Source organism: Orycteropus afer, unplaced genomic scaffold (assembly GCF_000298275.1).
Source record: "Orycteropus afer afer isolate SDZICR_OR568_19922 unplaced genomic scaffold, OryAfe1.0 scaffold00084, whole genome shotgun sequence".
NCBI classification, from domain to species: Eukaryota; Metazoa; Chordata; class Mammalia; order Tubulidentata; family Orycteropodidae; genus Orycteropus; species Orycteropus afer.
In genome coordinates this window covers 4520497-4538867 of record NW_006921671.1, presented here as the reverse complement: position 1 = coordinate 4538867, position 18371 = coordinate 4520497, and the positions used below count along the sequence as shown (strand labels likewise).

The 18371-nt window shown below is 39.8% G+C and overlaps 1 protein-coding gene across 1 annotated transcript in view; it reads right to left on the bottom strand.

Annotated features, from left to right (window-relative positions):
* Window positions 1-4029: 4029 nt before the first annotated feature.
* Window positions 4030-18371, bottom strand: part of UPP2 (uridine phosphorylase 2) — a 43813-nt gene continuing 29471 nt past the window's right edge. Inside the window, 1 exon segment of the mRNA XM_007941849.1 lies at window positions 4030-4223. Within this exon segment, the coding sequence (XP_007940040.1) occupies window positions 4030-4223 (194 nt within the window).

The following is an 18371-nucleotide window of genomic DNA, read 5'->3' as shown; positions in this document are numbered from 1 at the left end:
TCCTACTTCCGTAGTGATACTGCCTCGGAAACCCAAGGAGGGGTCGCTATGAGTTGGGGCTGACTCGATGGCAAATAACAACAATTCAGGATCAGGATCAACTGTAGATATAGTTCTTCAATGAGGACAGCCTCTTCTCATCCATGTCCGGAGGCAAGACTCTCTCTGCCCTGCTCTGGCAAGTGGGTTTGAACCACCAGCCGTCTATACACACATATAGCACTTTTATTTTCTAAAAGATACAAAGGGACACCCTAATAATTAAAGAGGAGTTTGCTTAGCTCTTAAATCCTGAGATAGAGATTGCAGATCAGATCCTCAAAAAACATCTTCTTATGCTATAGTAGTCTGGAGGCACCCAGGACCCTGTAGAGGAATAGTGTGGCTTGATGAAACTCAGTATGTGTCAGGCAATTTTAATTTCCTTCCATGACAGGATGACAGGACATGTAGCTGAAGGGAAGCAATACAGGCCATTTATCTGTCTTTTACTCAGGCTTTCAATTCTACATTACATGTGATGCCCAACAGCCAGCTAGGAAGGTAAGTCTAGCACTGTGTTTCTGAAGCTGCAAGCCCTGGAGAGTTCTATGAGAATTTTTCAATGCTGTATTCTTGTATATATTATTACCTTTTAAAAATATTCTATCAGTTAAAAAGAAAAAAAAAAAAAAAAACCTGACTTCTGTTTTTCAGTAAAATATTTTAACTAAGTTTTATATAGAATGATTTCAGTTTCTTAAGTCAGTGTTTTTCAAAATGGTTTTGGGTCCCCAGATGTATTTTGGAGGTTGTTTTACTTGGTCCCTGCAGGAACCAGATGGCACAATTAAACTGGGTAACTGAGAGAACTTACTAAAGGAGCTGTTTACAAAGGGGTGGGCAGGATTGAGGCAAAGCCATGAGGGATGGTGCAGCTGGAAACAGCTGTTACCAGCCTTGACTGAGGGAGTTGGAGAGGAGAGCAGTTTCCAGAACCTAGAGTGGACAGCTATATGGGTATAGCCAGCCACAGGAACTGTGACTGTAGTAGAAGACACCAGCACCCTGTCATGACCCAAACTTAGGAAGATGTGTGAACCCATGAAATTAGATTCAGGTTTGGAGGTATACATGTGAATGTGTCCTTTCTAGTGTACTGTGTGAAAAAATGAGAAGGCCCAGACATCACCACACTGTACACTGACAGCTCAGAGTACTTCCCTCACCACAAGTGAGCTATAGAGGGAGAGACAGCCAAGCAGAGCTGTGCTCAGAAGAAACTGAATAAGGAAAGAATGAGTCTTATGACGACTCAGGACATTTTAGTGAGAGTTTATAAGGGAAATACTATAAGGAGGACTCATTCTTCCCTTAGCCAATATTCACTATGCCTAGTATGTGCCATGTACTGTTCTTGATGCTTGGGGTACAGGAGTAAATAAGTAGGTACAGTTTAGGCACAGTATAGACCCTTCTCTGTACACGTGGGGTTGTCTAAGTGGAAATCGACTCGACAGCTAACAATAGTCCCTGATAGTTTGAGGCAGTAGAGACTTGTGGAAGGCTAGAAGTAATCTGGTTTGAGCACCAGGTATAACTTTCCTGAGGAAGAGGCCTTAGAGTTGAGATTTAAAACATGAGGAAGAGACCACCAGGGGGCCTTTCAGGGAGAAGAGACAGGAAAAAGTCCTGAAATGGAAAGAGTCATTAGCATTAAGAACCCTCACTATCCTGTATAGCATGGCTGGTCAGTCAGGATATGGCCCCTCACTGATTGGATGTGGCCCAGAGCTGAAGTGCAGAACTAGGTGAACAGGGATAGGATGGATTTTAGCCCCACTTGTCCCCTTGGCTGAGCACATCCATGCATCACACTCTCTTACAAACAGTAGCCTTGAGTGCAACTTGGGAACCCAAGGACCTTGTGCCTGGAAGGCAGACATAGAGGGTGAAGTGGGGTAAAATGGTCTAGAAAGCCCAAGCTGGTCCCAATGACGAATGCAGGGACTCCTGGGCTGTGCTAAGGGCTTTAGTCTTCATTCTAAGACTAATGTAAATTCCTTGAAGCAGAAAAAGAGACCATTCAAATTTTAAAAACAGAGGCAGGAAGATGAGAGATGAGGCTGATGCAGTGTCTGGAGGAGAGATGACGGAGGGCTGGACTAGGATGTATACAGAGGGGTGGAAAGAGGTGTACAACTTTGAGAAATAGGAGAGTCTATTAACAGGACCAAATGAGTAGAGGAGGGAATGAAGGAGAAAGGAGAAACAAGGTTTCCCAGGTTTCTGGCTTTTGCAGCTAGTATATTTACTAAGAGAGAAAAGACTAGTGGGAAACAGACACAATTATGGTCAGAAGTTGAGAAGAGGGTTAAATGTAAGCATTTTATTCTTTTCCCTCTCATAGCCTCCCCTTCTCCTAGTAAAAAGAAGAGCAAAGAGGATTTTTCAGAAGCAGACAAGATAAAAGTTCAAACTGAAGACATATAAAGGGCACCCTGAAGTGGTTTCCACTAGGTCTTTAAAAATATGAAACAAAATGAAAACCCCACCAGAAAATGCCTGGGAGGGTATTCCACCTTCCTTTTAGCGCTGATCTTTGTATTTGATTGTCAGTTATCACGGCACCTTGAAAACTGCACTCCAAGCATCTCTGTTGCCAAAAGAAGTTCCCAACCTGATGCACTTCTCAGGGGATTGTTTACTGTTGTGGATTAAAAGGGAGATCCCTCCCTGGGCAGGAGCAAGCCACTTCAGACTCAGCCAGCCTAGGACCTGCTGAATGCCAACAGGAATCCCACTCTATGCCTACATTTCTGTGCAAAGTGGAAATGGTTCCAAGATCCAAATAATCTGCATCATGGTTGAAATTAAACTTTATTTGGGCCACAATTATATAAATATATATATATCGAACATTACATACTACTAAAGGTCACAAACCATCCTTCCCCCAACCATGTTTCCCAATGTACCAGTTTCAGAAAAAGCTCCAAGGCTCGAACAATTCATAGAGAGCATATTATAGTCTCTAAGTGATGCCATGTGTCTCACATCATCAAACGAGGTAGGGATACAGGTAGAAACAGGGCAAGGACCTGCCACAAAGTCACACTAAAGGACAACTTTAAGACTTTAACAACTTGAAGTGAAGTCTAAATTCAACTCTTCATCAAATGAAATAAAAAATAGAGTCTCCTCTAAACCACATTTCTGTGATTTCTGAAGAAACATGAGAATCTTTCTTTGTAGTACTGATGATTTTTTTGTTTTGGAAAATAAATGTGTAATCCAAAGTGATTCTATTCTGTGATAAAATCACAAACATAGGCAAATACATAAGCCTGTAATCTTCTGAGAGGCACTGAAATCGTGCAGAGGAAAAAAAGATATCTGGTCGCATTTCTCCAAAGAAAACTTTTCCATATAGATCAACATTACGCTGACACTTTTTCTGTAAGTATTTTGAATGTGCATGATCAATTTCTGTCACTTGTCCAACACCTAGATGTGCCTGACAACCTTCTAACATGAATTTCTGGATTGGTCTCAGAAGGAGAGTGACTGGAAACTGCATCTACAAATGGCTGATCTATTTTGATGTGAGCTTAATGCTGCATATGAAACTCCAAATGTCATCATTCAGGATTTTTTTTTTTTAATTTAATTATTAAGCTGGTTTAGTTAACTCATTCTCAAATGAAATTTGAATGTAATATGACATGAATTTGAACTCTCTAAAATTAATTCATCTTTTCAAGAAAAAAGAATTTCATAAAATTACTCCATTATGATTTTACTATGTGCTCTGGTAGCATAGTGCCTAAGGCACTTGACTGCTAACCAGAAGGCTGGCGGTTCAAACCCCGCAGCCACTCCTCGGAAGGAAGGTGAGGCAATCTACTTCCGTAGTGATACTGCCTTGGAAACCCAAGGAGGGGTCGTTATGAGTCAGGTCCGACTCAACGGCACATAACAACAACAATGTGGATGGGAACTATATGAAAATGTTACAAATAATACATGACTTCAACATTACAACTTGAGCTACAGACTTGCAGAGGAGGGCTGAGATATCCTACAGAGCCCAACCTGTTGTTTGATGAAGCTGGAAATCAGGAGCTGAGGTCGTTGCAGGTACTCTACCAGAACATCATGGGGCCAGTTGATTTGGTCACATTAAAGTCTGTCAAGAAGTGTCACACAGACCGCAGCCAGTAGAACAGCAAGTAACACAATTACTGAAATGTAGAGGTTTATTTTCTATATATACATATGAGCAAACATACCAATATCCCCAACAAATGTGCCTTATTTTGTTTTCCCTTGTAATGCAAATGCAACTACTGGACCATCTAGTCTTCCATGTTTCTGTGGAAGCCCACAAAAATACTTCCTCTGGCAAAAGTTCATTGAAATTATTATCGTTGTTATTAGTAGCTGCCACGTCAGCTTCAACTCATAGTAATCCTGTGTACAACATAATGAATGTTGCCCAGTCCTGTGTCACCTTCCGGATTGTTGGCATGTTTGAGTGCATTATCTTCAACCTGGGGGCCTCATCTTCCAGCACTATAGTGTTGGGAGTACATTGCTAAGCCTCTTCCTACTCTGCCTTATTCTTAAAGCTCTGCTGAAACCTATCCACCATGAGTGACCCTGCTAGTATTTGAAATGCCAGTGCTATCATTTCCTGCATTATAGCAACATGCAAGCTACCACAGCACAACAAACTGACAGAAGGGTGGTGGGTATTATTATTACCCTCCCTCCTTTCTTTTCCCTGACAATTGGTTAAATTAAAGCTTAGGAAAACAGCATGTCTAAGATAAGAACAAGGAGAGATATTTGGCAGCCAAGATGCCCAAATCTCTCGTTTCTATCATATTTCCAGTTCTTAGAGAAGACTATTTGTACTTGAGGATATAACTGAAGATCTTGCCATTATTTCTGAGATGACATTTTTACTCCTTGGAGCAATGTTTGAATTTACCTGCTGCATTCCCTGCAGAGAACCTCCGTGTTTGAAGAGGAAAGTAGAAATAGAAGAGATATGGAGGTTTGCCCTCAAGAAATACCAATAAAGGTGAACTGACCCTCAAGAAATTCCAGAAGAAAAATATGAAATGAAGTATTTAAACACAAGGATCAACTCCATGTAAGAGCAAACTTAATTAGCATTTAATTTCTAAAAAAAATGAGAATAAAATTTTATTATAGATACAAGCTAGGAAAATTTTACTCTTTAAAAAAAGAACAAAAATACATTTTTTTAAAGTACTGAAACTCTTATTGCTTTGAAAAGGTGCCATGAGGACAGTGTCTTTGGTTTTGTTCCGTCAGGAAGGGCCACGGAGAAGAAATGGACTCCATGTAAATTCTTGAGTGTCAACTTCACATCAAATCTGTGATTTCAAGTTGCGTGGTTGCATACATTGAAATCAATGTTAACCACTTTGAATCGATGTTGTTTTCAGGGGCATTCAAGTTGGCTCTGACTCATAGCAACCCTATGTACAAAAGAACAAAACACTGCCTAGCCCTATGCCATCTTCACAATCCTTGCTGTGCTTGAGCCCAAACTTGCAGCCGCTGTGTCAATCCATCTTGTTGAGGGCCTTCCCCTTCTTCACTAACCCTCTACTTTACCAAGTGTGATATTCTTCTCCAGGGAATGCTCTCTTCCAACAACATGACCAAAGTAAGTAAGACAAAGTCTGGCAATTCCACGGAGCATTCTGGCTGCACTCTTCCAGGATAGATTTGCTCCTTCTTCTGGCAGTCCATGGGATTTTTCATATTCTTTTTTGCCAACACCCCAATTCAAAGGCATCAACTCTTCTTCAGTCTTCTTTATTAATTGTCCAGCTTTCACATGCGCATGAGGCAATCAAAAGTACCATGGCTTGGGTCAGGCACACCTTAGTCTTCAAAGTGGCATATTTGCTTCTTAACACTAAAAGAAGTCTTTTGCAGTATATTTTCCCGGTGCAATGCATCTGATTTTCTCACTGCTGCTTCCATAGGTGTTGAATGTGGACCCAAGTAAAATGAAATCCTTCACAACTCAATCTTTTTTCCATTTATCATGATGTTGCTTATTGGTCGAGGTGTAAGGATTTTTGTTTTATGTTAATCCATACTAAAGACTGTAATCTTTGATCTTCATCAGTAAGCACTTAAAGCCATCTTCACTTTCAGCATGCAAGGTTGTGTCATCTGCATATCGCAGGTTGTTAATGAGCCTTCCTCCAATCCTGATGCCTTTTTCTTGTTCATATAGTTCAGCTTCTCAGATTATTTGCTCAGCATCCAGACTGAATAAGTATAGCGGAAGGATACAACCCTGACACACACCATTCCTGATTTTAAACCATGCAGTATCCCCTCATTCTGTTTGAATAACAGTCTCCTGGTCTATATACAGGTTCCTCATTAGCACAATTCTGGAATTCCCACTCTTCTCAATATTATCCACAATTTGTTATAAGCCACAGTTGAATGCCTTTGTATAGTCAATAAAACACAGATAGACAGCTTTCTGGTTCTTTGCTTTCAGACAAGATCCATATGACATCAGCAATGATATCCCTCATTCCACATCCTCTTCTGAATCCAGCTTACATTTCTGGAAGTTCCTTGTCAATATACTGTTACGATCGTTTTTTAATTTTACTGGTGTGTGATATTAATGATATTGTTCAATAATTTTCACATTCTATTGGATCACCTTTCTTTGGCATGGGCACAAATGTCCGTCTCTTCCAGTCAGTTGGCCAGGTAGCTGTCTTTCAAATTTCTTGGCATAAACGAGTAAGCCCTTGCAGTGCTGCATCCATTCGTTAAAACATCTCAATAGCTATTCTGTCAATTCCTGGTACCTTGTTTTTCACCAATTCCTTCAGTGCAGCTGAGACTTCTTCCTTCAATACCATTGGTTATTGAGCATATGCTACATCCTGAAACAGTTGGACATCAACCAATCCTTTTTGATACAGCAACTGTATTCCTTCCATCTTCTTTTGATTCTTCCTGTATCCTTCAATATTTTGCCCATAGAATCGTTCAATATTGCAACTCAAAGCTTGAATTTTTTTCTTAATTTCCTTCAGCTAGAGAAATGTTAAATTGATAGTAGTGTAATAATCTCTATCTTCATGTGTAGCATTTATAAAAAGAATTCAGTGCATATGGGATTAAATTTGTCTACATTAACAAGTTTTGAGGGCATGGAGGTGAAGTTGGATATGAGTCTAACTTTTTTTTTTTTAACCTCTATATTACTTCAGACTTTAGGAAATCTGAATTTTGGGAGATGATGTGTCCTGTAATTATAATAGATACTATCTTTGTGGGGTTTGTTTTAGTTTTTGCTATATGTCACTCATTTCTATCATTTAATCCTTACAACTAAGACATAAACTAGATATTATTTTTTAACCTCTTTTGACAAATGATGAAATGATGGCTCAGATAGGTCAAATAAATGGCAAGGTGTGGCATAGCTAATAGAGAGCCAATCACTTTCCAGCTGCCTACACTGCTGAGCTGAGTTCTCCACCTTCACCCATTCCTCCCCTGAGCCAGCACATGGTGAACCATTAGGCAAACCTGCCTCAACCTAACTGCCCAAATGACCCCTTTGTTCAGTCAAGTGAAAAGCAACAAGAATATTCAACTTGTGCTAGGACCCTACTTATTCAAAATTCACTTGATTGTAAAGCAACTTGGCTGGATAGGTAAACAAGCAAATGGGAGAACCAGAAACTTCCCCCAGCTTTTCAAGTTAATGATCAACAAGTCTATGAAGCCTGGCTGGCATTATAGAAGGGAAAGGTTGAAAGTCCTACTGTAATCCTTCACTTGGCAGAAAGCTAAAAGAAAACCATTGCTCTGTACTTTGCACCACTTGAAAGCCTATTTTCCTCAATGCCTTTGCTGGCGATTTCAAGGGTGATGCCAAAGATGAAAAGGAACAGGTCCTAGCAATCTCAGTGGTGTTTTCTTGACCCTGGGGAACCCATTAACAAGCAGCATATAATAATCTTGTCACCAAAAATGACTATTTTCATGAGCAATTAAAAGTGACTAATTACCCAAAACAATTTGTTGATATTAAGCCTGACAGCTTTGCTACCATAATCCTCAGTGGGCAGAAAGGGTAGCTCCTGTGGAGGGATGCTTAGCAACTTCGTTGTCACTAAGAAGGCTGCCAGCTAACCGACCTCAGCCTGGGATATGATGAGAACACAGAAGCCTGAACTAAGAGCTCTACACCCCTTGAGTTGCACCAGGAACTCGAGCCATCTTTTAATGGTCCCTTTGAGAATCTAATGAAGTCAGAGCTGGAATCTCTTTTCACAGGAAACAGGAGATCTCAGATCTAGTCCATCTCTATTTCAGTCTAGCTTGTTTCCTTGGGCAGGTCCCTCTAGACCTCATTTCATTCTCTGAGAAAGGCTATGCATATTGCTGACTAAGTATCAAAGTTTTCTTTGATTCCAACTCTAACTGTTGGTATATGTTCATCTCCTAGGGTTTACTTGCTGAAGTAACACAACTATCTGCTCGTAATTTTTTCTTTTATAAATAACATTTATTCCCCTTCTGACATGCAAAACAGATTACAGCACTGTAAATAAATGTTATATTCCCTTCAAAGCCAAAGTGAATCAGAAAGAAAAAAAGACCATAAAGTAAGTTTCCAAAGGTCTTGGTAAAAATTTGAGACTCATATCAACAAATACATAATAAATTCCTACTACGTGCCTATTCACAACTTTTAAAGTAGAAAAATCTTCATCAACATTTTAATGTTGCAGCATTTTGATTCTTCTATCAAGAGACAGTGAACCTTGTGTATTTGTGTGAGGCTGGTGGGAAGAAGCATCATAGTCTAGTTCAAAGCAGCTTTGAATCAGACAGAGATGGGTTCTAATTCCAGCTCAGCTATTTATCAGCTGTAAGAATTTGGGAAAATTACTTAACGTCTCTGAGACTTAGTTTTGTATTTTTTTTTTTTTGTCTCATGATGACAAAGAGAGAAGCAGTTTGTTGCCTCACACTTCTGTGTAATGATTTTTCAAAAGTCTGATTTTTTTTTTTTCTCCATTTTGGGATCAAGAAATGCTTCAGCTTCAGACTAAATAGCCTCTTTAATCTTATTGTGATATATTTATTTTTACTTTATCAATGATCACTCTGCAGTTCCCAGAACCCAATATCTTTCATTGTTGAGGCCAACAGAAGAATATAAAAATGAAATGAAAGTCAAGACTCTGCTCCCTTTCATTGAACTGTAATAAAGTAATATTATGAAGACTGAATAGATGCTCAAAGTTACCAGTATCTGTCAGAAGAAATAACAGGATAGAAATAACAGTAAATGAATTCTTCCTTTACTTTAAAGAAAAGCCACTGTTAGGGCTATAAACAATTAAAGACATAGAACAGATTTCTGCAGAGCCTCGTCTGGAATAAGTATTAGGTTTCATATATTTCCATGCAAACAAGTGCATGTCAAAAGGCAGCACTGTCTTTAATAACTGGATACAAATTGAACATACTTATCACAAGTTCACAGTGCAAAAGGATTATCATCTTTAATCAGAATGTTATGAGTTTAGTTTAAGTAGATTTTGCTTTGAGAGGGATAGATATATGGATAATATAAAATGATAGATGAATGCATTTATTCAGCATTATATAGTGGGACTGCATTATTGTGAAGGTTCAGCCTGTGGATGTAGAATAATTTGGTTAAAGCAACATTGGATTCCCACCACTTTTTTCTAGTATAAGGAGCTCAGGATAGCAACAGTGATTAATGGGTGTTGGTGGTCTCATTATAGAGAGTTAGTCCACCTTCAAATATCCATGGGGCTCAGGAGGCCCGGGGGCTGCAGATAACAACAGAAGAACAATCTGCATGGACTTTAGGGCTAAATGAGGCTCAATTGTAAGGTTTTACCTCCTCCTAAGTCTTTTAGACAATTCTAAACAATCAATATGGCTGGTGAATGAAGGATGCAGTTGATTTCACTAAGGCCATTTTCCATGGCAAAGAAGAGTTTAGTAGCCATTCCTTTCATTCATTTGTTGATTCATTCACATCCTTCAAATATTTATTGAAAGTCCCTGTGGCAGGCATTATCTTAAGTGTTAGAGGTAGGCAATGAAAGTGACAAATAAGGTCCTTGCTTTCATGGAATTTATATTCTAAGGAAGAGAGAAAATAAATACATACTTTCATACATTAATTAACATACAAGTAGTCCCTAACTTATAACATATTCAAATTACAAGCCACACTTAGACCATCCATTTTTTTCTCTTGTTCCTAAAGCAGGAACAAGCTTGGCATGTTACAGAAATCAAAATAAGACAGTTTTGGAGCCTAGTGGGCAAATGAGGGAGTGACAAGAGACAAGGTCTAAGGGGTGCACTGGACTAGATCATCTGGGAGCTCCAGTGTAAGTGGAATGACTGAAAACTCTCACTGTTCCATGTATCAGATTGAAACATGGGCAAATAGAAGATTTTAAAGTACAAATCAGAAAGAATAAAAATGCTGGGCATATAATAGGTATTTAAGAACAATTTCTTGCTTAATACATATATTTCCAAATTAACATACTCTCAGGTGGGATATTGCCTAAGGTATATGACTGCTAAACAGAAGGCTGGTAGTTCAAACTCACCAGTCACTCCTTGGAAGGAAGACTAGGCAATCTACTTCTGTAGAGATACTGCCTTGGAAATCCAAGGAGGTGTCACTATGAGTTGGAACCAACTCAATGGCAGTGAGTTTGGTTTTTGTTTTTTGGTTTGAATTAAATTAACAATTAATATACAGTGAAAGAACTTGATATTAATCACAAAGATAAAAAGTAGTAATCCACATGGACTTAGCCAAGTGGACATAGAAAGCTGTCTCTATAAAGGTCCTAACTGATGATTACTTTGATTTGGGACAGTGGGCCTCTAGAACAGTGGAATCCCAGTACAGTAACTCATGTCTCTCTGTTTCTGTCTCCCTCCCTCTCTCTCTCTCTCTCTCACACACACACACACACACACATACACACACACACACACCATGAACAGACTGGCTAGGTGGTCTTCCCCTCTGGACCACAATCTCCACTCACCCCACCACACTGTTCCCCACAGCTCCTCCTCTCTCCCATTCACCAAGGCAGAAACCCTTCTCCCAGTGGTGGGTGACTGGGAAGGGAGGGAGTATGACAAGGTACTGCACTGGATGATGGGTGACACCAACCCCAGTGACATCACTACCTTGGCAGCTCCTGCCTCCTGAGGCACCAGCCCACCTGCTAATGCTGCTACTGCCACAGACCCTGGGATCATCTTGGTGTCACCCCCTCTGACAGTGTCAAGGGGGTTGGTCTACACAGCCCCTGCACCCCCTAGTGATGCCACTGTTCTAGAAAATAATTACTTAAATAAAATGTTGTTTTTTCTAAGCTGAAACCATGAGTCATTATCACTTTAGTATGAATTCATATTGATTATCCAGTTATTTGTTAGTTTTAAAGGGATAGAAAAGGCCATCAGAGAAAGTTGCTGGAGAAACAGAGGTGGACCATTATCTGGGAAGGCAATGACTGCCTGTGATTCCTGAGCTCCTAGTGCCAGGTGAACCAATTTTCCAATGTGGCTTATCATTGGTTATCCTGCCTAAATTCTTCCATATTTCAACAACTGCTTGTGAACGCACTCTTAGCCTTTGCCCAAAGCAAGCTTTTCTGGTTTACACTAAGTGGGCTATACGCGGGTTAGAATCAAAAGGTGCTTGGTGCCAGCTTCTGAGTTTCCCCACAGTGGGGGAAGGGTGTTATGAAGTGGTGATGTGTCTGGGAACACCTTAGTATCCTACACATGAGATTTTTGTCTGTTACCTTGGTTGCTGATCTTCTAGCAAGCAGTGTACCAGGATCTACCTTTTAAAACAGTAGTTCCTGAGGGAAATAAAGAACTCCTGCCACCATGAAGAAATTCAGAGAGAAATAATCCCAAGAACTACAGAATTACAGAGACAGATGCAACTGTTAGTGTGAATGTTGGCAGCCCAGAGGGGATCAGCCCAATGAAAAAAAGCTGCTGCAGCAGCCTGGAAGAGAGCTCTTGGCAGGGAAATCAGTTACCAGCAGCTGCAGCAGTAGCAGAAAAGGACAATATAGCAAGGAACAGGAACCACAGGAAGGTAAGAGAGGAAAGCGTCCAGAAGGGGCATGTGCCGATGACACAGAGAGTGAGGTCACAAAGATTTTGCAGCAAGTAGAGCAACACTTTCATAAGAGAATAACTTCTCTATGGTTTGTTTCTGCAGCATCCTCAGAAAGAGACCAACCTGAGTCCAGGGCTTACAAGCACAGAGCTCTCCCTGGCTGGCAATCGGTGCCTCTTAAGTGAGACTTGATGATCATCATAAAACTTACACCAGAGCAGCATGCCTATAACTAGAGATTTTATGTTTAACTAAACCAGTTCAGTTGCCATTCAGTTGCTCTCAACTCATGGCAACCCCATGTGTGTCAGAGCCAAACCATGCTCTGTAGGGTTTGCAGTGGCTGATTTTACAGAGATTGTTGGCCAGCACTTTCTTCTGAAGCACCTCTGAGGAGACTCAAACCCAACCTTTTGGTTAGCAGCCAGGTGTGTTGACGTTTGCACCATCCAGGGACTCCATCAGTATAAGATTATCCAATAAGCGAGGTAAGCATGGACTTACTTGTGCTTACTTGCTAAATTTTAGTGAACAATTTTACTTTTTTTTTTTTTTTTTTTTACCACATCAGAGATTTTCCTTCTAGGTGTGGCTGGCATCTGTCTCCTCCTCAGCCCCACAGCACCTTCCTACAGAATAAAGCTTCTTTTTAAATTTACAATCCCTGACAGGAGTACTGAGTAAGAAAGATAAGCACTTGCTCACTTGCCCTTACTTATTAATCTGTAGTGAACAATTTTACTAAGCACGTGTCTGCCTTGCTTATTGTGTGATCCACCCCTGGATGCCATGTTTAACTAACCAAAACCAAAAAACTGAAATCACTGCCATTGAGTCAATTCCAACTCACATTGACACCCCATTGGATTTCCAAGGTGGTAAAATTTAAATTAAAAAAAAAAATTATTCTAATTGGGGTGAAAGTTTACAGAGCAAATTCATTTTCCATACAGCAGTTCATGCACATTTTTTCTCATGACATTGACTGCAATTCCCCACAATGTAGTATCTCTCTTCCCACTTCCTCCCCATAGTTACCTCTTCCCTGTGTCTTCCCTCCCATGCACTCCCACCTCCCAAGCTGTCTCTCTGTGCATACACTGCCCTTCTGTTCTCCCATGATTGATTTCTCCAAGGAGTATATCTACCTGATATAAATGTTCAGCCCATATGCCTGTCTATTATTTGGCTGGAAGCCACAGGAGTGAGTTCAGTTCCAGACTTGAAAGGTAGCTAGGGGCCATAGTCTCAGGGGTCTCCCCAGGGTCTATCAGACCAGTAAACTTGGTTTTTTTTTTTTTTTTTTTTTTTATGGTTTTGAGTTTTGTTCCACATTGTTCTCCCTCTCTATCCAGGATCTCCTATATGGATCCCCCTCTGAGAGGTTGACAGTGGTAGTTCTAGTTCAGATCTCATGGTCATATAGGCTGAGGATCACATGGTGTATCAGTCCCTTGGACTAACTGTTTCCAGGCCTTTTGGGTTTTCTTCTTTCTTCTTCGCCCTGAATGAGGAGAGACCCATCGTTGCATCTAGATGGCCACTTGCAAGCTTTTAAGATCCCAGTCGCTACTCACCAAAGTAGGATGTGGAACAATGAGGCTGTAAATATTTATAGAAGTAGACTGCCTCATCTTTCTTCCATGGAACAGCTGTTGAGTTCTCTGACCTCTTTATGTCTAACTAAATGGGTTACCTAGTCCTGCTTCTTTGCCTATTAGGTGGAGACATGACTCAAGCAACCACTTGTTTCTACATTGATAGATACATTTTTAAAATGTGAGGAAGCATTTCCTAGAGCAGCAGTACCTGAATCCAGGTGTCTCTGTAGGCTGTGTGCTGACTGGACTGCTACTCCAGCAGGGCCGAGCTATATGTAGCCAGGGCTAATTAGCTCCTACTAATTTGTGGAGGGAAATATAGATACTATTGATTCTCTGAATGGGGACATTGATAATGACCTTCTAAAGAGGACAAAGGAGCTTTGGTGGCATAGTGCATAAGGCATTTGACTGCTAACCAGAAGGCTGGTGGTTCAAACCCACCAGCCATTCCTCGGAAGGAAAATAGGGTAATCTACTTCTGTAGTGATACCACCTCAGAAACCCAAGGAGGGGTCACTATGAGTCAGATCTGACTTGACAACAGTGAATTTGGTCTTTGGTTAAAGAGGATAAAGATATGTATGCTGTTTTTTGCCCATATACCATGAAGATTTGCATATACATATATTCTGAGAAATGATAAGGACAGAGACTCCACAATTCATCTCTACTTAAGAATTGTTACCTATAACTTTTTTCTAAGACATGCTTTTAGACATTTCATGATGTGTATTTTGTTTGTAGCTGTGTATGTCAAAATTGACTATAAGGATCAATGTTAGAATTCTAACTCCACTTGTGACACAATGAAGGAGTTATACTGGCAAAGTGGGTAAGAGGTTCAAAACCAGATGCTTGTGGGAAGAAGATGAGGCAATCTACTTCTGTAAAGATTTATGCCTTAGAAACCCAACAGGTTTCTCTATGGGTCAGAATCAACTCGATGGCAGCAGGTTTGGTTTTTTGGGGGGTTTGTGATACAATGAAGCACTATCATGCTGTAATTCTTTGCTACTTCCTTGAAGCTCCTCCACTGGCTGTCATGTTGTTGTGTTCTCCTGTGTGCTGCCAACTTCACTGGCCACTCTTCAGTCTCCTTTGTTGAGACTCCCTTACCTTCCTAAACTTTCAACTTTTAACTAGGGACTTCTTCTTGCCTATGCCATCACTTAACCTCTTCCTCTTTGTTATCTCATGACACAGCTATAAGTGCTACTGAAAAAAAAAAAAAAAAAGTCTCACTGCTGTTGAGTTGGTTCTGACTCACAGCAACCCCACCTTGGGTTTCTGAGGCAGTATCTCTACAGAAGTAGATTGCCCAGTCTTCCTTCTGAGGAGTGGCTGGTGGATTTGAACCTCCAGCCTTCTGGTTAGCAGTCAAATAAATGCCTACTTTCAATTTATAAGTTTACTGCTCCTGTCCAAGCGTCTTTCCTAAACTTCAGATTCATAAATCCAGCTGCTTACTTGGCCTCAGTTTGATGCCTGTTGTTGTTGTTAGGTGCCGTTGAGTAGATTTTTGACTCATACCAAGTCCATGTGACAAAATAAAACTGCTGCATAAAGTTTTCCAAGTTGTAATCTTTATGGAAACAGATTACCAGCTCTTTCTCCCATGGAACCACTGGGTGGATTTGAACTACCACTGTTCAATTAGCAGCCAAGTGCTTAATCATTGCACCAACAGGACTCCTTATGTACTGTCTTGTTGTTGTTGTTGTTACGTGCCGTTGAGTTGGACCCAACTCATAGCGACCCCCCCTTGGGTTTCCAAGGCAGTATCACTACGGAAGTAGATTAACTTCCTTCCAAGGAGTGGCTGGTGGGTTTGAACCGCCAGCTTTCTGGTTAGCAGTCAAGTGCCTTAGGCACTATGCTACCAGAGCTCCCTATTTCCATGTCTACTATCTCCAAATCCCCATCCACTTTTCTCTGTCTCAATTACAATAATGCTGTCCTTTTAGTCTTTGAGGGCAAAAAGCTGAGATTCATTCTTAATGACTCTTTCTCTCACTATTCACATCAAACTGCTAACAATTCCTACTGGAGTTGCCTTCAGAAAGTACTCAGAATGTGGCTACTTCTCACTACTATCATCCTGATTCATCATCTCTCACCTAGACTACTGTAATAGCAACCTAACTTCTCTCCCTGCTTCTACCCTTGAGCTTGTCAGGATCTCAACTCAGTAGCCAAAGTTAGCCTATTAAAGCACAAGCCCTATCCAGTCACTCCTCTTCCACATACTTATACTTATACTTCTTACAGGAAATACATGGTATGGAGGAGCAAGTTAAACAGCATCATGAAAAAGTTATCAGACAATTATATAGTGAGGTCACTAGGGTTGGTGTCACCCAGTGTGGTAACTCATTGTGTCACCTCCACCCCCATGGACCTCTTCCCAGACATTATAGAATTCTTAATAATATTTATTATCAATTTTAATCATAGAATAATATGTGATGAATGTAGTTGTGAATTGCTTATATGTAGTATTAGATTGGGAGCTCTGGTGGCATAGTGCCTAAGGTATTTGACTACTAACCAGAAGACTGACAGTTCAAACTCACCAGCCACTCCTTGGGAGGAAGATTGGGCAATTCACTTCCATAGTGATACCACCTCAGAAACCCAAAGAGGGGTCACTATGAGTCGAATCCAATTCAACAGCAGTGAGTATGGTTTGATTTTGGGGGGTTAGTATTAGATTATATGAATATTAACAACAAAATTGTTTTTATAAAATGTCTCTACATTGAATTACATTATTAGTTACAACATTATTAGTAACTGAGTATTTTCATTTTTTCTCCTTCTTTTCCTTTAATTACTACTTCATTCTCAAAAAAGTTACTGATAAAGGTTAACAAATACTAATTATCCCAATATTGTTGCGAAAACACCAGAAATTTGACAAAATCATTGACTTTTGAAACACCAGGAGCAGCAAAATCAATGACACAAGTAATGTGTGCAGACTAAACCATGTGATTCAAAGTGTCATTATATTTGGATAATAATGACGGCTCTGACTGGAGTGCACTAGAAGGTTCAGAAAGTAAATTAACATTGATTTTTGGCCTTGTAGGAATATTGATACATGTAAGCTAAACTTACAAAGAATATTTTTGTTCTTATAACTACAGAGATATTTTTATAAGCAGTAATAAATTTCTATAGAAACACTGCACAAAAAGTTTATAGACTGTCATTTTGGTGTCACCCCTCTGACAGTGTCACCCAGCACAGTCTGTACTCTGCACTTCTCCTAGTGATGCCACTGCAAATATAGAACATGGGGGAATCCACAGATACAGGCCTCAACTCTTCAATAAAAGGCAATTAATTTTATGTGGAAAAAAAAGGAAGAAAGATGGGAGAACTATTCTAGATTAAGAGTACAAAGATATAATAAGCACATAATACAATGTATGAAGTTATTTGGATAGTGTATAAATTCTATAGTTATAAAACACATTTTTTTGGAAAATTGGGGATATTTAAATATGGAATTCTATTACATGATGTTATGAAATTATTTTTACTTCTCTTAACTTTACTTGAGGAGCTCTAGGGCATAGTGTTTAAAGAATTTGGCTGCCATCGAAAAGTTCAGCAGTTCAAACCTACCTGCTGTTCTACCAGAGAAAGATGTGGCAATCTGCTTCCTTAAAGATTTACATTCTGGAAACCCCATGAGGCAGTTCTACTTTGTCCTAAAGGGTCACTATGAGTTGGAATCAACTTGATGACAGTGGGTTTGGTGTTTTGTTTTAATTTTGCCTAGGTATGATAATAGTATTGTGGTCTTTAGAAGAATGTCCCTGTTCTTAGGAGATGCTGCTGAGGTACTTAGGACTAAAGTATAAGCATGTGTGCAATTCGTTTAAAATGATTCTTTTAAAAAAGTGTGTGTGTGCGTGTGTGTGTGTTTGGAGAGAGAACAAGCACAAATACAACAAAATATTAAAAATTGTTGAATCTAAGTGAAGAGTATATAGGTATTCATTATGTTATTTTCTCAACTTTTGTATTTTTGAAAATTTTTCCAAATGAGAAGTTAAGAAAAGTAAAAATGCATATAAATGAACTTTGAAAGCACACTGCTCCCTGATGTTTTTGATGGATTTTTAAAGAATATTTTATTTGCATCCTGTCTCAATAAATTCAATTTTAATAGAAATGGCAGCTACTACAAGTATGAAGAAAACTAAACTTGCTGTCAAGTCCTGGCTACATAAACCACCAGCTAATGACCTTGGCCAACTCACTTGACCCTGGAGGCTTGATGTTTTGGTTCTCTAGTGCCACTCTAACAGAAAAACCACAGGTGGATGGTTTTAACAAACAAGGATTTACTCTCTGACAGTTTAGAAGGCTAAAAGTCCGAGTTCTGGCAAGATGGCGGACTAGGCACAAGGACTGCACAGACGCTCTTCAACAAAGAAAAGGGAAACCAATTAACACAGACACAGAAGATAATCTTGGACCCCTGAGCCTTGAAGGGAAGGATACAAAAGTGGACTAAACCC